Source organism: Giraffa tippelskirchi, chromosome 2 (genome assembly GCF_054371585.1).
Source record: "Giraffa tippelskirchi isolate mGirTip1 chromosome 2, T2T-mGirTip1v1.2.pri, whole genome shotgun sequence".
Taxonomy (NCBI): domain Eukaryota; kingdom Metazoa; phylum Chordata; class Mammalia; order Artiodactyla; family Giraffidae; genus Giraffa; species Giraffa tippelskirchi.
In genome coordinates, this window is record NC_137276.1 from 229,839,025 (window position 1) to 229,861,677 (window position 22,653).

The 22,653-nt window shown below is 39.9% G+C and overlaps 1 protein-coding gene across 3 annotated transcripts in view; it reads left to right on the plus strand.

Moving 5' to 3' along the window:
• MORC3 (MORC family CW-type zinc finger 3) overlaps positions 1 to 14,593 on the plus strand; it is a 43,519-nt gene extending 28,926 nt beyond the window's left edge. For all 3 annotated transcript variants that reach the window (XM_081573056.1, XM_081573055.1, XM_081573057.1), the window contains 7 exons: positions 88 to 210; positions 318 to 392; positions 1,244 to 1,289; positions 2,618 to 2,784; positions 6,128 to 7,019; positions 10,535 to 10,692; positions 13,125 to 14,593. In XM_081573056.1, the coding sequence (XP_081429182.1) occupies positions 88 to 210; positions 318 to 392; positions 1,244 to 1,289; positions 2,618 to 2,784; positions 6,128 to 7,019; positions 10,535 to 10,692; positions 13,125 to 13,278 (1,615 nt within the window). In that variant the 3' untranslated portion in view covers positions 13,279 to 14,593. The remainder of the gene's footprint in view (positions 1 to 87; positions 211 to 317; positions 393 to 1,243; positions 1,290 to 2,617; positions 2,785 to 6,127; positions 7,020 to 10,534; positions 10,693 to 13,124) is intronic.
• Positions 14,594 to 22,653: the final 8,060 nt, after the last annotated feature.

The following is a 22,653-nucleotide window of genomic DNA, read 5'->3' on the forward strand; positions in this document are numbered from 1 at the left end:
TTTTGTGGGAGAAATGATGTGGAAAAGTCCAGTGAAGTACTTAGGTCCTTATTTCCATGTTAATATTGAGTTGTTATTTTGTTACAGGAAACGTCCTGATCAGACATGGGTTCAATGTGATTCCTGTCTAAAGTGGCGGAAATTACCAGATGGGATAGATCAACTTCCAGAAAAATGGTATTGCTCCAATAACCCTGACCCACAGTTCAGGTACCATATAGTTGGTAGTACCCTTTTTCGGCAAGGCAGAAAGTACTGTTCAAGATGTATGAATAGGCGCTGGTGACATGTTATTCCCATGTGATTTTTCTGACTAGAAATTGTGACGTTCCAGAAGAACCTGAAGATGAAGATGTGGTGCATCCCACTTATGAAAAAACCTACAAAAAGAAGTGAGTGTTGTATTAATGTATGTGGGAGAATAAAACCCAGATCATCCACAGTGCTCTGCCTACAGCATCAGTCGATGCATCTCTAAGAGACAGCAGTGTAGCCACAAAAGATGACGACTCCAACATGTGGAGTGTATACCATCCAGTGCTTTCTAAGTTTATGCTGTGGATACCTGCTGGTTATTGCTGTCCTGTCTACAAGATACTTTGCATATGCAGTAAAATTTTTGTCTTTTTGGGCTAAACACCATTGAATCCGAAATGAATACTGCCCTTTTAACAGAAAAAGTGAGACGTGTGTGCGTTACCAGCGTGAAGTTGATGACTCCTGTAAAAGGCCTGACTGTGTCCTGTGAGGAAGCCCATAAGGATAAATTCCTTTGTCTGGGGACATGGATCAGGAAAATTCCTGATGGGTGGGATTTGTTGGGTGGAGAGCAATGGTTTGTTCAGCTTAACCAGAGCAAATAATGGGAATGGGCCTAATAGAGAATAGAGGTGGAGAGAGAAGCTGGGAACAGCAGTGAGCCACGGGGAACATCAGGCTTACGTACTGCTCATGGAAGATCGAGTTCATGAAGATTTATAGTGCACTGTTCGTGAAGATAAAGTTTGAAGCAATATTGGAAGACATGAGGGTGTCACTGAGATAAGAGGTAGAAAGCACCTCCCTGCCCAGCGCTTAGCACTGACTATAATGACACTGAAGCAGAGCTCAGTGTACCTGCCTGTCTTAGTGACTTCGTAGCGAAGTGGCAAGTATGTCATTGGAAAACAATTGAAAAATGAAGTAAATTTTAATTTGTTCATTTTTCTTTTTCTTTTCTCTCTCTCTCTCTTTTTTTTTTAAGAGACAGGGAAAAGTTCAGGATCAGACAACCGGAAACAGTCCCTCGGGTAATGAGGCCTTCCATATTACAGCTGTGTCCTGGATTGGGTGGTGATTAACTTAGTACTCAACTTTAAACTTAGGGGTTACATAGCAGATTGAAGCAATCTTGTTCACTCAGTTCACATTCTCTTCTCTTCTTGTACCCACTTCTTACCCTCTTTTCCAACCCTGACTTCCTAACCCAACAACTTCACTCAAATGGTTCAATTTTATTCTTAAGGTGGGCATCTGGGGAAAGGCAGATGGTCTTTTAAGAATCTTCTCGTTAGGTAGACATTCAAGGAAGAATTCATAGGAATACCCAGGGGCAGCATTCTAGTACTGACTTAGACCAAAGCTACATCGTTGACCCTCCCTCCTGTTCTCTCTCTCTCTTTTTTTTTAATTGAAAGTGTATTTATTTTGTAATATTAGTTTCAGGTGTACAGCATGTGATTGAGAATTTTTACAGATAATACTCCAATAAAAGTTACTACAAAACAATGGCTATAATTTCCTGTGCTATACAATAATATATCCTTATTGCTCGTCTCTTTTATACATAGTATTTTGCCTCTCTTAATCCCATAGCCCTATCTTTCTTAATGTTTAATGGTGTTGAGCTTTTTTTTAGTGTGTAAGGAGGTAATTGTACTTCTTGTATAGGAAGTTGTGGGCTGCTGCATTGGTATATGTATGCTTATCAATACATTGAAATGTTTTCTTATATAAAGGCTGAGGGTTTGAGAGAACAGAACTGGGAGAAAAAGAATAGTGGGCTTACTTAGGTTTTTTAAAGGCAGTGTCTTCGTGACTTTATCTTCAATTTCTTTCTCTTTGAAAAGTGTTTTTATTTCGTATCTGTGTAAGCTCTCTATATAATCCAAGGTCAACAGATCTTTCTGTAAAAGGCCAGGTGGTATTTTAGGCTTTGTGGACCACACATACCGTCTCTGTGGCGTATTCATTCTTTGTTTTGTTGGTGCGTTTAAACCTGTGAAACCGGTCTTGACACACTTGCAGGCTGGACTTGGCTCTTTGGCCTGTTGTTTGTCACTCCCTGGTGTAGTGTGCACAGCACAAGGGAGTTCATGCGGTTAGGGGTGGGGGACAGGGTGCCCCTAGCCCTCAGTGCCTTCTGGGGTGGGGGACAGGGTGCCCCTACCCCTCAGTGCCTTCTGGGGTGGGGGACAGGGTGCCCCTACCCCTCAGTGCCTTTCTGGGCTAGGGGGACAGGGTGCCCCTACCCCTCAGTGCCTTCTGGGCTAGGGGGACAGGGAGAGAGTATTTTGTGTTTGGGACAGGACACATTTTAAAAATCTCTTTAAGATCAATTTTTTTTTTCCTTCAACAGATTCATGCCGAACTCCTGTTTCCAAAAACCCCCGTGTCAAGTCAAACCTTTACTCCCGTTAAGGAGAGTGTTCCACGAGGACATCTTTCAGAAGTAGCAAATACTTACTCAACAAGGCTTATAAACCATCATCGAGGTTCACCCCAGTCTGAACCCGAGAATAACAGGTCAGTGGCTAAAATGTGTTTTTCCATATGGGAAACAAGTATGAGACAGCTTCTACTTGACACTTTTATGGCAATAATGCACTTCTAAGAAAATGTAGTTTATATGCATATTAAAAAAAACTCTTATGGATGAGTTGGTTTTTGTTTAATCTCTAAGTCATGTCTGACTCTTTTGCGACCCCACGGACTGTAGGCCATCAGGCTCCTTCTGTTCATGGGATTTCTCAGGCAAGGATACTGGAGTGGGTTGCCATTTCCTTCTCCAGGAGATCTTCCCGATCCAGGAATCAAACCTATGTCTTCTGCATTGGCAGGTGGATTCTTTACTGCTGCGCCACAGGGGAAACCATAAGGATGAGTTATTTTGCTTTTATTGTCTAAACTTACCTCTACCCTACTTATGTTACTGTTTAAATCAGTTAAAAAAATATTGTTTTCATTGTGGAAATTGATCATAGTATCACTTCTTTGCAGTTCTGTATAGTGAGAAAATTCCCGCTTTTAAGATTAGCAGTTTCTGAGTAAAGAAGAACACGAAGCAATGGCAGTTCACAGTACAACAGTACAATGCCAGGTGTGACCCATAAGTTCTCAGCATAGCCCATGGCATGCTGTGTACTTGGGATGAGTGGATGGAAAAAGAAGAGAAAGATGTGAGTGATAACATGAATTGAACAGTTAGCTCTCTTGACTGGAATGGTCAGGGAATGCTTTATGATGAGGTGGTGCTAGGTTGGTTCCTGAAATTCTGAAAGCAGTATTCTGCACAGGTTGCCATTTGAAAGCGAATAGAAGGAACACAGGTGAACAATGAAGAGTGTGATACCAGTTAACTAATACATTAGACTCCATCTGGATTTGTTGTTGAAAGAGCAACACTGAAACAAGATTCTCTGAAATAGTGAGACCAGATGTTCTGAGAGGTTTTTCTTTAATTTATTAATTTCTTTTTGTCTGTGCTGGGTCTTCTCCGCTGCGAGGGCTTTCTCTCTGGTTGCAGTGCACAAACCTCTGGTTGTGCAGTGGCCCCTCTACTTGTGGAGCACAGGCTCCAGGGCTGGCGGGCTTCGGTAGTCGTCGCACGTGGACCCAGCAGGTGTGGTGAATGGGCCCCGCTGCCCCAAGGCATGTGGGATCCTCCCTGATCAGGGATCAAACCCACGTCTCCTGCGCTGGCAGGTGGATTCTTTACCACTGAGCCGCCAGGGAAGCCCTTCAAAAGAATTTTTGAAAATTGAGAAAAGATTCAAAATAACTGCCTTTATGCATATATAATCATGGAGGGCATGTTTTGAAATAGTTTGCTGTTTATGTATAGCCTACATTTTGAGGTCTTGTTTTGTGGCTGGATTGCTGCTTAACTAAGAATATGTGTGAATTTTTTTAAAGTAGTCTCCATGATATTCTTGGCTTTTCTTCATAAAGCTGGTTCCAGACAAAGTAAGAGAAAAGTAAATTTTTTGTAATGTTTACAGACAAAGTAATGGAATTTATCTTTGAAAGTACTGCCATCACTGGAGGAGGGTATGGCAGTCCACTCCAGTATTCTTGCCTGGAGAATCCCATGGACAGAGAAGCCTGGCAGGCTGCAGTCCATGTGGTTGCAAAGAGTCAGACACGACTGAAGAGACTTGAGTGCACACACATAGCCACCAAAATGGTAGAAGAGAACAGAGCGAGAGTTTTCATTTGTAAACCTCTGTTCCTGAATTCATAGAGCCAAAGTCTGTGGGGAGATGGTCCCTAAGCTAAGTCTTGACACACAAATAGGAATTAGCCTGGTAAGAAAAAGAACAGGGCAACTTCCAATTAAATGCTTAACTGCTAGGAACACTCGACTGTCTCAGAACTTGGAAGCGTTGGACATGTCTGAAGGTGCGAAACTGGGGGTAAGACCAGGAGGCTAGTCTGAGAGTTTAGGGAAGGGTGGTTCCCTGGGCTTTTCTCAGCCTGCAAAGGCCAGGACTGCTGCTGCGGCTCCTCTGTCAGGTCGGGAGCTTGCTCTCGGGAGCAGTTCCCACTGCCACTGTTTCGGAGGCAGAAGGAGTAGGGGAACGTTTGAGTACTGAATGGTGAGAAGCCGGTCTCCCCTCCTCCCCTCCCGGGTTCCCAAGAAGAAAGCCCTAGGTGATGATGATGGCATCTTTGGGCTCCCATGCCCAGCCCTCACTGCTTCCAGTCTGAAATAGAAATATAGCCGAGGATCCCCCGAGGTACATAGCTCAAACAAAGGGAGCAGAAAAAAACCATGTGAAAGGAACTGAGAGCTGGGTAGATGTTTAACAGAGAAATCTCCCAGAATGAGGAGATAAGTGAAGACAGGAAAAAGAAGAGACAGTGTAATATTTCAGAATGGGAAATCAGAGAAGGGAGGAAATAATAGAAGAAAGGCTTAATTTCCACAGCGTAATGTCTGGGGAATGATAAGAAATATCATCATGAAGTTTTAAAGCTCTCGGGAAAAGAATTTTTTGTTTCAGAGAGGAGGACACAGGCTATATTCAAAAGATAGGAATCAGAGTGGTAGAAATAGTGACCAGTAGATAACGATGGGATAATGCTTTTAAAGTTTCCAGAAAGTAATTCCCAACCTGGAAGTCTGTATAAAAATCAAACCATCAGTGAACTTGAGAGGTGAAAAAAATACTTTCACTGTGTAATATTTCACATTTTTTATGTCATGTGTACCTTTCTCAAGTTTTTATTGACGATTATGTCCCCTTCATATGAGAGAATAAGCCTAAGAAAAGGGGAAATCTTTCTCGAGAAATGAGGTCTTAACACATAAGACCCAAATGGCAAATCAGTACAAATATCCCTCTTAGGTGGGACAAAAAGTGATCAATTGGTGATAAATTCACAGAAAACTAATCAGATGAAGAAAACGAGGCAATTTTTAACTCAGGGAAAACTGTTTTCCATGAAAGGGTAGGGCATGCTGGTTTAATTTGTGACCCACCTTTGATCCCTGAATGTTGATGGAATTATAATGGACAAATGGAAATGGCAGTGCCATTCAGTGACCTCTGGGTTACAGAGAGCACCCCTGGGGTGAGTGGTGGTATTCTGTTTCAGGAGGTTAAATTGAAATGCCAGAAGGCATCAAATGAAGAGATAAATTGGCAGTATAAGAATGTGGTACTTTGAAGGGGTCTGAATAGTCTTGTTTCCTCATCTGTAAAAGGAAAAAATAATCTCTATTAAATCATTGAGCAGTATTCTGTAAATATGTTGCTTTAAAAAATGAATGTGGGCATTTCTTAGAATTTCAAGATGATTACTTCAAGGTCATCTTATTTTTTCCATATCTATATTTTATAATCTTATATCTCATTTTTTCCAGCCTGAAACGGAGACTCCCTACTCGCTCCTCAATTTTGAATGCAAAGAATCGGAGACTGAGTAATCAAGTATTTGAAAATTCTTGTAAAGATGATGATGATGATGATGAAGATGTCATCATCTTAGAAGAAAATAGTACTCCCAAGCCTGCAGGAGATGATGATACTGAAGTGAAATTGCAGCAGAGTCCCATGGAGCAAAGTGGTGTTGAAGTGGAGCCCGTGGATGATAATGAACCTTGTGGCCAGACTGGTTGCACAGGCACCTCCACATCCTGGTGTGATCAGGGAACTACTACAGCCACCCAGACTGAAGTGCCAAGTTTAGTCGTTAAAAAGGAAGAGGCTATTGAAGATGAGATAGATGTAAGAAATGACACGGCCACACTGACAACCTGTGTGGAAACTGAAGGAAAGACACATGAAACCCGGGGAACCTTGGATAAATCTGCTAGTGACGCTAGTTGCCAATTAAATGAACTAAGAAATGAGCTGTGTCTCGTCACCCAAGAAAAAGAAAATTATAAAAGACAGTGCCACATGTTCACTGACCAAATCAGGGTGTTACAGCAGAGGATACTGGAAATGAATAACAAATACGTGAAGAAGGAAACTTGCCATCAATCTACTGAAACTGATGCCATTTTTTTACTGGAAAGTATTAATGGTAAATCTGAAAGTCCAGACCATGTGGTATCTCAGTATCGACAAGCCTTGGAAGAAATTGAAAGGCTGAAAAAGCAGTGTAGTGCTTTGCAACATGTAAAGGCTGAATGCAGTCAGTGTTCCAGTGGTGAGAGTAAAAGTGAGATGGACGAAATGGTAGTGCAGCTTGATGATGTATTTAGACAGCTGGACAGATGCAGTGTTGAAAGGGACCAGTATAAAAGTGAGGTGAGTTACATCCCTCAGCATAATGAGAGGTGTGGGTGTCCAGGGGCATCCCAACCTTAACTCCCCAGTTGCTAGATTGTAATAAATCACTTCATAATATTTCCATTTATCAACTACCTACTAATCCACTGGTTCTCGACTGGGAGTGGTCCTGGTGTGGGCATCTGGAAATGCATAGGGTCGTTGTGGTTCTTTCAGTATCTTGAAGGGATGGGCAGTGCTGGAATTAAAGGGGTGGGGACCAGGTCTGGTAAATGTCCTGTATACACAGGACCCTGCTGTACCATGAGGGATCGTCCTGTTCATTGGCCCTGAGACAGTCAGTTACTAATATGCTGGGAGCTGTATGTCTGTTATTTATAAGCCTGAAAATAAACCATATGAGGTAGATGACAACGTTTGTTGTTGTTCAGCTGCTAAGTCATGTGACCCCATGGACTGCAGTATGCCAGGCTTCCCTGTCCATCACCAACTCCCGGAGCTTGCTCAAATTCATGTCCATCAAGTCGGTGATGTTATCCAACGATCTCATCCTCTGTCATCCCCTTCTCCTGCCCTCAATCTTTCTCAGCATCAGGGTGTTTTCTAACGAGTCAGTTCTTCGCATCAGGTGGCCAAAGTGTTGGCGCTTCAGCATCAGTCCTTCCAGTGAGTATTCAGGGTTGATTTCCTTTAGGATGGACTGGTTTGATCTCCTTGCAGTCCAAGGGACTCTCTAGAGACTTCTCCAGCACCGCAATTCAGAAGCATCCGTTCTTCAGCACTCAGCCTTCATTTTGGTCCAACTCTCACATCCATACATGACTACTGGAAAAACCATAGCTGTCACTCTATGGACCTTTGTTGGCAAAGTGAAGTCTCTGCTATTTAATAGGCTGTCTAGGTTTGTCATAGCTTTCTTCTAAGAAGAAAGTGTGTTTTAATTTCATGGCTGCAGTCACCATCCCTGGTGACTTTGGAGCCCAAGAAAATAAAATCGGTCACTGTTTCCATTTTTCCCCATCTATTTGCCATGAAGTGATGGGACTGGATGCCATAAATCTTCTGTTTTTTGAATGATGAGTTTTAAACCAGCTTTTTCACCATCATCAAGAGGCTCTTTAGCTTTCTGCCATTAGAGTGGTTTCATCTACATATCTGAGGTTAGTGATATTTCTCCCCGCAATCTTGATTCCAGCTTGAGCTTCATCCAGCCTGGCATTTTGCATGATGTACTCTGTATGTAAGTTAAATAAGCAGGGTGACAATATACACCCTTAACTCCTTTTCCAGTTTTGAACCAGTCCATTGTTGCATGTCTGGTTTTAACTCTTGGCTTCTTGACCTGCATGCAGGTTTCTCAGGAGGTAGGTAAGGTACTCTGTCTGGTATTCCCACCTCTTTAAGAATTTTCCACAGTTTGTTGTGATCCAGACGGTCAAAGGCTTTAGCATAGTCAGTGAAGCAGAAGTAGATGTTTTTCGGGAATCCTCTTGCTTTTTCTCTGGTCCAGTGGATGTTGGCAATTTGGTTCTCTGGTTCCTCTCCCTTTTCTAACTAAATCCAGCTTGTACATCTGAAAGTTCTTGGTTCATATACTGTTGAAGCCTAGCTTGAAGGATTTTGAGCATTACTTTGCTAGCATGTGAGATCAGTGCAATTGTGCAGTAGTTTGAACATTCTTTGGCATTGCCCTTCTTTGGGATTGGAATAAAAATTAACCTTTTCCAGTCCTGTGGCCACTGCTGAGTTTTCCAAATTTGCTGGCATATTGAGTGCAGCACTTTAACAGCATCATCTTTTAGGATTTGAAATGCCTCAGCTGAAATTCTGTCACCACCACTAGCTTTGTTCGTGGTGATGCTTCCTAAGGCCCACTTGACTTCACATTCTAGGATGTCTGGCTCTAGGTGAGTGATGACACCATCGTGGTTATCTGGGTCGTGAAGATCTTTTTTATCTAGTTCTGTGTTTTCTTGCCACATCTTCTTAAATATCTTCTGCTTCTGTTAGGTCCATACCATTTCTGTCCTTTATTGAACCCATCTTTGCTTGAAATATTCCCTTGCTGCTGCTGCTGCTGCTGCGTCACTTCAGTCATGTCCGACTCTGTGTGACCCCATAGACGGAAGCCCACCAGGCTCCCCCTTCCCTGGGATTCTCCAGGCAAGAAAGAGTACTGGAGTGGGTTGCCATTTCCTTCTCCAATGCATGAAAGTGAAAAGTGAAAGTGAAGTCGCTCAGTCGTGTCCGACCCTTAGCGACCTCATGGACTGCAGCCTACCAGGCTCCTCCGTCCATGGGATTTTCCAGGCAAGAGTACTGGAGTGGGGTGCCACTGCCTTCTCCGAAATATTCCCTTGGTATCTCTTATTTTCTTAAAAAGATCTCTAGTCTTTCCTTTTCTATTGTTTTTCTCTATTTCTTTGCATTGTTCACTTAAGAAGGCTTTCTTATCTCTCCTTGGTATTCTTTGGAACTCTGCATTCAGATGGGTATATCTTTCCTTTGTTCCTTTGCCTTTAGCTTCTCTTCTTTTCTCAGCTATTTGTAAGGCCTCCTCAGACAGCCATTTTGCCTTCTTGCATTTCTTTTTCTTGGGGATGGTTTTCATCACCACCTCCTGTAGAACGTCACAAATCTCCATCCATAGTTCTTTAGGCACTCTGTCTATAAGATCTAATCCCTTGAATCTATTTGTCACTTCCATTGTATAATCATAAGGGATTTGATTTAGGTCATACCTGAATGGTCTAGTGGTTTTCCCTACTTTCTTCAATTCAAGTCTGAATTTTGCAATAAGGAGTTCGTGATTTGAGCCACAGTTAGCTTTCGGTCTTGTTTTTGCTGAATGTTTAGAGCTTCTCCATCTTTGGCTGCAAAGAATATAATCAGTCTGATAGCGGTATTGACCATCTGGTGATGTCCGTGTGTAGAGTCGTCTCGTGTTGTTGGAAGTGGTATTTGCTATGACCAGTGCGTTCTTTTGGCAAAACTCTTATTAGCCTTTGCCCTGCTTCATTTTAAACTCCAAGGCTAAATTTGCCTGTTACTCCAGGTATCTCTTGACTTCCTACTTTTGCATTCCAGTGCCTTGATGAAAAGGACATCTTTTATGGTATTAGTTCTAAAAGGTCTTGTAGGTCTTTGTAGAAGTGAAACTAAACAAATGAAACTTTATTTATAGCATGCTGTTTTTTGTCTGTGTTTTCTTGGTTTTCTTTTTGGGGTGTAAAGTGAAAGTGTTAGTCGCTCAGTCGTGTCTGACTCTTTGCGATCCCATAGATTGTAGCTTGCCAGGCTCCTGTTGTCCATAGAATTCTCCAGGCAAGAATACTGTAGTCGGTTGCCATTCCCTTCTCCAGGGGTTCTTTGCAACCCAGGTCTTCTGGATTGCAGGCAAATTCTTTACTGTCTGAGCCACTAGGGTAGTGTCTTAATTTTTTGATGGAGATTTTCATCATTTCTTTGCTTAAATTTGCACTTTGATATTAGTGTTTTAAAATTTTACAGTTATAAAATTAATTTTTTGTCAGATTGAATTATTGGAAGTGGAAAAATCACAAATCCGTTCACAGTGTGAAGAACTGAAAGCTGAAATTGAACAATTAAAATCTACAAGCGGACAAGTAGGAGCTGATGTATCAACTTCAAGTAACATCGAGGAATCTGTAAATTACACTGATGGGGAAAGGTAATACGAGATGAGGCGGTTTGGCTGGGGCTGCAGTTCTGGTTAGCATGATACTTGCTAGCAGTCATCAAAGGTGGTTCTATCAAAAGAACTTGCTCGCTGCTGTGATCCTAGCATTATGATAGATACACAAAGAAGTACATGTCATCATCCTTTCCTTCAGGGAACTAACAGCTTAGTGAACCTAAGTGAAATAGGAATTTCACAGGAATAAAGCTCTGATTGGTCAGAGTGGTTAGGAGTATTTTGGGGTGAGAAAGTGAAAATTGTGCCAGATATTAAAAGAATGGGCTGAATTAGGCAGTGACTAGAGGATAAGGGTCCATTTCGTGAAACTTAGTTTTTTTACCTTGATTTCTTTCTGTACTTGGCACCACTTATTTATGGTTTGCTGTCTCATTTAACTACATCCCCTCCACAGTTTTAACTTAGGAAATCCAGTTACTGAAAATTGCCATTACAGGTGATTATTAAGGAAGAAGTTCTGTGAAAATAAGAAAACAATAAATGAATGATTACTCTCAGTAAGATATTAAATGGACTTGGGGTTCTGACAGTACTGGTGGTCTATTGATAGCTTATTATTCAAACACATTCATTAAGAAAAAAAAATGGTCGTTAAGTGATAAAATTGTATAACTCTTACTGCTAATGTAATAAGACTTGGTACCTAAACTATACCGTTGTTGGGAAATAGTTTACCATCCTTACCTGACATGTAAGTTTTTGAAGGATTTCATTAAATCTGTTTATGGAACTAGAATGAATAGATTAGTACATATAACTATGGGGTCAAGGGTCCAGAAAATAAACTCCCAACTGGTGTCTCTGAAAACGTTATCCACAAACATCTGTAGTACTTGTAAAATACAGACCCTTGGGCCGAAGCACGGGTTATTGGGTTGGAAACTTTCAGTTTTCCAGATGGTTCACTTGCACGCTGAACTTTGAGTCATTGATGACCGTATAGACTTGCGCTTTCCAGAACAGTATAGCCGCATTTGGCCACTGGCACTTGAAATCTAGCCAGTCTGAGTTGAGATGTGCTTTAAGTATAAAATACATGCTGGATTTTTATGCCCTCATATTCAAAAAAAGAAGAAGAAAACACCTCAATATTTTGATTATATGATGAAATATTTTATATGTAACTTAAATTTATTGCTTCATTTTAGTTTTTAATGTGGCTACATTCTTTAAAATTGCATATGGAGCTCACAGTGCTTTCTCTCGGTGCTGTTATATACGCTGAAATAGGGTCTTGTGATGTGTCCTATAGAGAAGGGGGGTTAGCCAGGACCATCCAAAGACTTAAAGGATAGGAAGGTCAGAGATGGCTGTAGGGTCATGCTGGCCCTTTGTCTATTTTTTGTATAGAAATTAGGCATGTGATTGAAGATGAGTGGGTAAGCTCGGACAGAAAGCAGCTGTTATGGGAATGGTGTAACGTTTTATCCAAGATCCAATGGAATCCTAAGATAAGCTCACAAACTGAATGTAAAATCACATTTTTGTGTGTTGTCAACCTAAAGATGAGCATCTTGCTCTTTCAGAGATTTCCACCCTAGAAAGATCAGTATCTAAACTAAAGATAGGCTTCTTATATCTGGGGAGGGGCGGAATAGGACACCTGTAACATTTGCTTGATCCACGTGTTTCACTCAGTCAGTCTTCCAGGAAAGGCCACTTGCTGAATAGTTGTAGATATCTGAAGTCCAGAGTGTTGATATTCAGATAGCTGCATGTATGGAAGTCAGGAAGGAATAATAATAATCATTTAATCTAGAGTTTCTCAGTGTTTATAATGAATTCATAGTACAATTAATAGTGAACTTTAGTATGTGGTAGGTTCAGAGAAATCCTGCATTTAAAAAAAATCTTGTTTAACATTATTTAACCCAAAGTTTAAGCTTAGTTAACCACAAATCCATTTCTTGTTCCTTTTACACACCTGTGGGTATCTCACAGAACATGGTTTAGGGAACAATTCAGTTTACTTTCCTCAGAAGGAAGCTGAAATTCAAAGAACTACATCTTATTCTTAGACCAGTGTTCTCACTAGTATATCAATACTGTTTTCCAGGTAATAACAAGATTTTCAGTTGTAAATAGCATCTTGTTATTTATGTATTTACCAGTCCACATTTTTTCCTATCTCGAATTAAAATTATATTAGTTGGAACCAAACAGAGCCACCAGTTTTATGAAACGTTCTATTTACTAACAGATAAATATTTAGTTGTTAAATTAAATTATAAATTAAGTGAATTATTAAATCCAGTTCTCTTGAGGAAGTTTTGCTTTTCATTTAGTTTGTGTGCCATTCTACAGAGATTCCGTTTTAATATTTCTCTTAAATTTTAAGCCCTTCGTGAATATTAAGCTGTATTATTATAATGTTCGTCTAACAGGGGTCATGTTTGCATTTTCAGCCTCAAACTTCGATCTCTTCGAGTTAACGTAGGACAGCTCCTGGCCATGATTGTACCTGATCTCGATCTTCAGCAAGTGAATTACGATGTTGATGTAGTTGATGAGATCTTAGGACAAGTTGTGGAACAAATGAGTGAAATCAGTAGTACTTAAAGTGTTTTTGAGATTAAAAATATTTGCTCAGTCTTCTGGTTGTACAGCTTTCAAAATGTAAACAATTTTGTTATATGTATGATAGGTAACAGACTGAAGAACCATAATCTTTGCTGTATTCTATGCATTCAAGTGTGGACACAAATACTGTGGACACATTATCACACCTTTTGAAATGCCTGTGGATCATTGATATTGAGCAGCTATACAGCTAATTCATGATTCTGCTTTGAAATGTAAATACTTATAATGAAATCTGCACATATTTTTTTATCACCCTAAAGGACTCAAGTGTTTTTCACCAAGAGATTTTCAGGTTGCCCCTAACCTTTGCGCAATCTTCTCTGGTTCCCTGAAGTGTATTTTTCTCTGACTTGAGGGCTGTGCCATAATACAAATGGAAATGTTACCTTTGATTTTCTTACAGAAAAGTTTAAAACAGGGTTTTTTAAAATGGAATAACACTCCTGATAAGTTTTAAGTGAATTGAGCATTGTTTCCTTTTTATAAATTCTTATTTCCTGAAATATTTTATTCATGAAAAGAAAGTAAAGCAAAAACTTCATTTTTGCCAGGATTTTTTGTGTGTTGAGATTGCCAATCATAATCAAATGCAAAGTGTCTCTTACAGAAAAAAAGTAATGATTTTTAGTATAAAAGTATCAAAAATATTAAATGTCCCAACACATTTACCTGAAGCCCATTTTTGGCTGCTTAGTTCGCATGGAGTGGGCACAATAATTGTTTAATATTTCTTTTTGTGAAATTTCCTGTACAGCCTTTTGTAGAATTACTACAGGTTAATATGAGTTGAGGAAGATAATCTTTCTCCAGCAGTACTGCATACTTTTTATTATATTACAGACCTAAGTGTTTTATATCCTGGAGTTAAGCAACAAACAACCTAGGATTATAGTATTACATGCCCTAAAAATTATGCTTTATTGGTCCCATGTTTTGTGCAATTATAAAGAGATGACTTTCTATTAAGTATAACTGTGTATATTATTAAGAACCATATTTTCCACAACTAAAATGTGCATTATTTTTTTCAAAGTTTTATCATTGCTATTTATTTTTACTTTTGTTTCTGAACATTGAATACATGTTCCTTTTATATGCTTAATTACATGTCTGTCATGTATAATATTTTTACTGTACATTAACTTCTAGAAAAAGCAAATAAGTGAAATTTTATTTGCTTGATAAGGTAATTGAAAGTGTATTTTTGGTATGAAGCTGGTTTTCTGTCACAATTGTATCTACTCAGATTTTAAAAATCTTGTAATAAAATAAAAATATATATGATGGCTAACATCTCAGATATTACTTTCAAGGAATTCTATATTCAAGTTATATTTTGAAAACTAAGATTGTGTCTGTTAAGACCCTCAGGTTGAGCTCATTATATTCATTAGAGGTTACATTTAGAAGAGTAATACTGTTTGTTTCCATTAAAACTCTTAAGACTGGGCTCACCTTGAGAGTGTGTGTGTGCATTTTACACTAAAAAGGAAACTTCTTTGTATAAATCATTTAAAGAAACCTTGCCTAAGTGAGAGCAGCTGTGTATAGCATGTCTAAGTTTGTGAATATTTATGTAGCACTTATTTCTGGAATTTGCAATTTTCCCCTTCCTTTTGGTCAGCTGTATTCTTGCAAAAATCTATATTATATGGCTGTTAACTGGCTTAATGGGAAAATTAATCATAGAATTAGTAAGAGGCACTTGCTTGCTAAGTTGATTCTTTGAAAATATTTAACCTAATATTCACTCTTTAAGAAAATATTGCCAAGATAAGACTGAAAATGTGGCTAGCAAATTTAAGAGAAGAACAACATGGACCCACATCGCATATATTGAGGTACCTCTACCTCTTTTTTTTTTGTTAAATTTGTTAAAAGGCTAGTGTCAGAGGAGTTTGTTGCTTAAACTAACTGTTTAAAGCTTTAAAACAAAAACAGTGTGAGGACTTAAACTAGAACTGTCCACAGTCCCTAAAAACAGGACCTCAGCAAAGACTACAAACTCGGTAAAAGCTAAATGTTCACACAGCAAGGCCAGTGTGGCATATCAATGTTTCCTTTATTTGGCCTCAATTCCTGATGTGGGCAGGAGGCACTGGTGACTGCCCGCAGTCTCAGACACTTGGGTTTGTGCTATCGCACGACCCATTAGGTCATTATTTGACATGGAAGAATAATTAAAGTGATAACGTACTGGTGGTTCTCACCACTGGCTGCATTTTAGAATCACTTGGGGAGTTCTTAGGAATCCTGAGGATGCTCCCCATACTATAGTTAAGAGTTTTGAGGGTTGAACCAATTGTCAGACTTTTTTTTTTAAGGCCTCTCAGTGCACCATCAGAGCCAAGAGCCATTGATCTATACCCTCTACTGATGAGTGTTTGTAAGTGTTGAAGTCAAGTGGTTCCTGAAACCAACCCAGAATCTGCATGGCCACTTCCTCACTGGGGTACAAGGTCAGGGAAAGGGAAGCAGAGCTGGTGTCCAAGTTAGAAATGTAAATAACAACAGAATGGTATAATGTGAAAAGACTTCCCCACTCCCTCCGTGAAGGTGACTAGTATGTTTTGTATGTCCTTCCAGAAAATATTAGCTGCATACATATACACATTCATATATATGCATTCAGTTTCTATTAAATTTTATATCTTTATATTTGATTATATATTTGTATCAAATCGACACAGGTATTATACCATGTAATTGGTAACATTTCCATATTACTCTTTGAACAGCTTTAGTAGTATTTTAAAATGACATGAATACGCTCCCCGTGCTCCTTTATTTCTTTCTGGAAAAAACACTACTGTGAAAATAAATACCCACCACACATACTTTTTCAAGCATATCCAGAATGTAAATTCCTTGCAGTGAATACCGCTTGGTCAAAGAGTATATGGTATATTAATTTTAATAAATGTTGCCATCCAGAAATCGTTGTACTTAAACTCCTATGAAAAATAAATGTACGAGTGTGTTTTTTCCTATCTCCATCAAATTTACTAATGTACTAATACATGGGAAAATGGCAGCTTGCATTTCTTTGTCCCAGGTTGAACATGTTTTCATGTTTTACTGGCCACTTCAATTCCTTTTTCTGTGTTCCCCATCATAACTCTGTGCCGCCTCTTTTGGGTTCTTTGGTTTATTGTTTTTAAAGAAGCTGAGTGCCTGTTAACGTGGCCACAAACAGCTCCGAGCTTTCAGAAAACGTGTTGGTTAAATCTTACTTTGCACAGTGTCATGCGATTCATTGGGATGGAGTGAGAGACTCACTGGAGTCCTGTTTTTCTGGCCCTTGAACAGCATGCAGCTTTATGGGTGCTGATCCCCATTTAGTCAAAAAATCCACATACTTTTGACCCCCCAAAGTTACTAATAACTTGACCAGAAGACTTACTGATGAGTAGTCAAGTAGCATATGTTATGTTATATGTATCATTTACTGTATTCTTAAAGTAAGCTAGAGAAAGAGTCATAAGGAAAATGTTTAAAGTACTGTACTACCAAAACTTGTTGTTTGTTTACAAAAAGATAGACCATCTCAGTGTGTACATCAGTATTGTCTTGTGTAATAGATACTGAAAATGAGAAGGTAATGTGAAGAATTCATATTTATTTACAGGTATAATGAGTCATGCACCAATAATGAAGAAGCAGTCTGATTGCTTTATGGCAGCCCTAGTGTAGCCGATAGAATTGCTTCACGATAGCCTATTCTGTACACTAATTATTATCAAATTTTATGGCACACAGTTTTACAGTCATAGCATACAGTATTATAGTCACAGTCTGAATACAATACTGGAAAGGTTACATTTTTTTTGGAAACCTCTTACCTGTGATGATACGCCGTTTCTCCAGTTAGAAACATACTGTATGGTAATATAATTCTTTGAGAGAAAAGTTATAAAATAGGAAACAACACATTAATTTTATATTGTTTCACTCACCCTACAGTATCTACATATATTTTATACTTTTATGACGTATCTAAATTTTCCTTATTAAATCATGCACTGTTATATATGAATTCTGAAGTATAAATGATTTACAACATGTTAATTTCAGAAGTACAGCACAGTGATTCAGTTATATATGTATATTTTTAGACTATTTTCTCTTACAGGTTATTACAAAATATTGAGTATAGTTCCCTGTGCTATACAGTAGGTCTGTTTTGCTTATCTGTTTTACATATAGTAATGTGTATATGTTGATGCCAACCAACTAATTCAGCCCTCTCCTCCAACTTTTTCTCAAATTTTTAGATATTTCTAGGTCATGCAGGTCAACTGTATTTTTAAATTGTCATCTCCCCCCCGCCCAAATTTCCAATATATTGAAAAAAATCTGCATATAAGTGAACCCAGGCAGTTCAAGCCCATGTTCAAAGGTCAACGGTATTTGTCTTTTGGACATTGGTCACAGCTCACAAAGAATAGCATTAATATCCTTCCACTTGGCATAGAGGAAAATATATATGTAGTTTAGGATTAATTTTGTGATCACAAAGTTAATTTACATATACTGGTTTCTAGGGAGAAATTCAACACCAGAGAAGACAGTCCTGGTAAATTCAAGCATTCAAATGCAGGTGAGGTTTTTAGGTGAGTGGGGTCATAGAGAATGAATTAATCATTATAATGTGTGAATCACAAGTTAAATTTCCTACACAAGCATTCTACTAAGAGTGGGCTGAGTAAATTCAATTACCTATTTCAAACAGATAAAACAAGTTGAAGCTTCACTGTTAATTTCTTGCAAAGCAGTCAGGATTCAGTATTACGGTAACAATACATAGACTCAAAAGAACTTTCTACCCCAACCTGGCTAATCCTTAGGTTGAGTGTCTTCAATAGGTAGGTATTATCCAGAACTCAGCTGTATCCTCGTAACGGTGTGTAATGGTGCTTTATATTCACAAAGTATTGAGTACATGAGTCAACAGTCTTTATCTATGGGTTTCCTGTTAAATACTGTTGAAAATTTTGGCCTGTGTTTTGAACTATGGCTGGTTTTCAAAGTTTGTACTGTGATCTGAACCAGGGCTGACTAGAAGTAAAGTTGGGCTTTTTGTTTTCTTTTTCTGAATAGGCAGTTGCCCCATGGTTTTGTGAGTCCCTTGGTGGAGTGTCTCTCCGTGGAGACAGCTAAGACACTAGAGGGTGCTCTTCCCACCTTGCTGTGTGACTTGTGAGTTGTCTAAGCAGCTCACAGTCTGACCTTTTCCTGGGCAGAGAAATAAAGGGGTCTGGAGCAATAATAAAAACTTATTATCTATCATTGCATATTATATATAATACATTATATAAACTATATGATAATAGTATTCACTGTAATCACTTTAACCAGTAGTTTCTCATGTTCTGCTAATTTACTGTGTTCTTAAATTGTTTTTTTCAGTATCAGATATTTTAAGCTCTCTAATGGAAATTTTGGGGGTTTTGGGGGGGGGTGGCCATGCTGGGTGGCTTATGGAATCTTAGTTTCCTGACCAGGAATGGAAGCAGGGCCTCCAGCAGTGGAAGCACAGGGTCCTAACCACTGGACCACCAGGGAATTCCCTCTATAATGGGAATTTTCAAATGTATACAAAAGTACAAAATTTCATTGCAGCACTGTTTACAATAGCGAGGACATGGGAGCGACCTAATTGTCCATCGACAGAAGAATGGATAAAGAAGACGTGGTCCATAAATGCAATGGAATATTACTTAGCCATGAAAAGAATGAAATAATACCATGTGGAGCAATGTGGTTGGGACCTATAGAGTGTCATTGTGAACTAAGAGAAAGACAAATATATGATTGCTTATATGTGGAACCTAAAAAAAGAATACAAATGAACTTACCTGCAAAACAAATAAGATATATAGATGTAGAAAACAAATTTATGGTTGGTTACCAGGGGGTAAAAGGAAGAGGGAGGGTACATTGGGAGATTGGGGTTGATATATGCACACCACTATATATAAAATAGATAACCAACAAGGATGTACAGTGTGGCACTGGGAACTTCTCAGTGCTCTGTAACAGCCTATATAGGAAAAGTGGATATATCTATAACATTCACTTTGCTGTACACCTGAAACTAAACATTGGAAATCCACTATACTCCAATAAAAAGAAGACGTAGAGAAGCTGTTACAGTGAACTCATGTGTACCCATCACTTCACTTCAACAGTTTCCAACTCATGGTCCATCTTGTTTTAACTATATTCCCATTAGTATCCCTCTGGTAATAATTGTCGTGTGATTGTAAATATTGACTAATTTCTTATTGTGGAAATATATACCATTTTTAAGTGGATGATTCAGTGGCATGAAGTACATTCATATCATTGGGCAACTACCTCCACCATCCATTTCCAGAACTTTTTCATCATCTCAAATAAAAGAATCCATGACAACTCTTATTCCTAAAAATGCCAGAAAAGAAAAATTTTTTTAAAGGTCAGCGAGAGTTGGCTCCTCAGATAAACCTGTGTTTCCTTTCATCAAGGCTTTGCAACACAGGGTATTTGTTTCCTTGCCTTCCAGGAAACTCACAGGTAAAATGTCACATTTGGAAAATTAACCCATTTCAAAAGGCCTTGCTACTCCATCTCTGCCTTTTGATTGACAACCTCACTTTAAAATGTTAAATTCTATTTTTATGAAGTGTTCATAAGCACATCTGTAACTTAGTATTGTAAGCAATCCAGGTACTGAACAATCACATAGTTCTGAATTCTCCAAAATGATCTAGAGACTATACAAATCTATCAAAAATACATAAAAAACCAAAATCCCAATTTTTGTTTGCCAACGGAGCAAGAGACCTGATTGAATTCAGGGCCAAGACATCCAGAGAGAGAAGAGGGGCAAGGTGGGGAGTGGGAGAGTCACCTGGGGGAGGCTGACAAGCTGTCTTCTGCAAGGTTGCACAGGGTAGGACTTACTTTACAAAACCCCTTGGCTTTGAAGGCCCAGAAACCTGCTGTCAGTCAGCACAAGGAGATTGTTTATCTGGACCAACCTCCTCTCAACCAAGCTCCCAGACTAATGTGTGGGATCAGGATTCCAATTAATTTAGAAGGAGAATTGAAACCCCCTGAGGAGGTCATGGCAACCCACTCCAGTATTCTTGCCTGGAGAATCCCATGGACAGAAGAGCCTGGTGGGCTATAGGCCATGGGGTCACAGAGAGTCCGACACAACGGAAGCGACTGAGCACACATGCATGCACGTGAAACACGTGTGTGTGAGCTGCTCATTCACGTCCAGAGACTTCCACCCATCCTCTCCCACGGCCGGGTCCCACTGCTTCTCTGCGTCTCTGTTGTCAGCTGTGCGTTTCTTTATCTTCAATTCTCATTTCCCAGAGCTGCTCATTCCAAAACTCTATCACTTGAAACCCGCTTGAAATGCCTCCTTCTCTTCAAACTTCCTTTGAGCCTTCAAATCCGAAGTAATTTCACATTCAGGACTGTAAAAGCACATTGTTCCTTTCCTGTTCCTTTTCACTGTATTTTGTTGCTGTTGTTCAGTTGCTAAGTCATGTCTGACTCTGCAACCCCATAGACTGCTGCCTGCCAGACTTCCCTGTCCTTCACTATCTCCCGGAGTTTGCTCAGACTCATGTCCATTGAGTTGATGATGCCATCCAACCATCTCATCCTCTGTTGCCCCCTTCTCCTTTTGCCATCAATCTTTTCCAGCATCAGGGTCTTTTCCAATGAGTCGGCTCTGTGTATCAGGTGGTCAGAGTATTGAAACTTCAGTTTCAGCATCAGTCCTTCCAATGAATAGTCAGGGTTGATTTCCTTTAGGATTGACTGGCTTGATCTCCTTGCTGTCCAAAGGACTCTCAAGAGTCTTCTCCAACCACAATTCAAAAACATCAATTCTTCAGTGCTCAGCCTTCTTTATGGTCCAACTCTCACATCCGTACAAGACTACTGGAAAAATCGTATCTTTGACTATATGGACATTTGTTGGCAAAGTGACGTCTCTGCTTTTTAATACACTGTCTAGGTTGGTCGTAGCTTTTCTCCCAAGGAGCAAGTGTCTTTTAATCATGGCTGCAGTCACTGTCCACAGTGATCTTGGAGACCAAGAAAATAAAATCTGTCACTGATTCCACTTTTTTGCTATTTGCCATGACATGATGGGACCAGAGGCCATGATCTTCGTTTTTTGAATGTTGAATTTTAAGCCAGCTTTTCCACTCTCTTTCACCCTCAGCAAGAGGCTCGTTAGTTCCTCTTCTCTTTCTGCCATTTGAGTGGTGTCATCTGCACATCTGAGGTTGTTGATATTTCTCCCAGCAATCATGATTCCAGCTTGTGATTCCTCCAGCCCAGCATTTCACATGATGTACTCTGCATATAAGTTAAACAAGCAGGGTGGCAATACACAACCTTAACATACTCCTTTTCACTTTATTTTTTAATTATAGTTATTTGGATACATGACAGGAGGCCCAAAGACTGTTTCTGTGGTTTATTTTGAAACACTAGTGATCAAAACAGGTTACAGCTGTCAAATATTCGCTGCACTAGTGAAAGTCTTGGTAGTCTTGGGTGAGTCTCAGAGTTACAGCCTCCCCACCTGTCCTACAGGAGGGCCCTCCTTTTTCTTTTACCAGACTTCAAATTCTCCTGAGAGTAAGTCTGCTGTTGAACTGTGGCATTGGAGAAGACTCTTGAAAGTCCCTTGGACTACAAGGAGATCCAACCAGTCTATCCTAAAGAAAATCAGTCCTGAATATTCATTGGAAGGACTGATGCTGAAGCTGAAACTCCAATACTTTGGCCATCTGATGCGAAGAACTGACTCATTTGAAAAGACGCTGATGCTGGGAAGGATTGAAGGCGGGAGGAGAAGGGGACGACAGAGGATGAGATGGTTGGATGGCTTCACCGACTCAGTGGACATGAGTTTGAGTAAGCTCCTGGAGTTGGTGATGGATAGGGAAGCCTGGCGGTGCTACCGTCCGTAGGGTCTCAAAGAGTCGGACACGACTGAGCGACTGAAGTGAACTGAAGTCTGCGTTAGCTTCGCTCTCCACTGTGTATCCAGGTCCAGCATAGGGTCCAGCATATAGCAGATGATCAGGAAATGTTTGCTAAAAGAATAAATTAACAAGGGAGGAAGTGATTGGACTCCCTCATTCTTCCACCGATGCGTCGGTCTGCAGGGAAGTAATAAACCGGCGGGAGCCAGCCCAGCGTCCGAGGGCGCTGGTCACGCCTCTTCGGCGGGGCGGGGCCTCCGTGGAGCCCCGCCTACTCGGAGACGGAGAGTCTCGAGGGACACGCCCACGCGGAGGCGGGGCCTGCAGCGCGCGGGAAGCGGCGCGC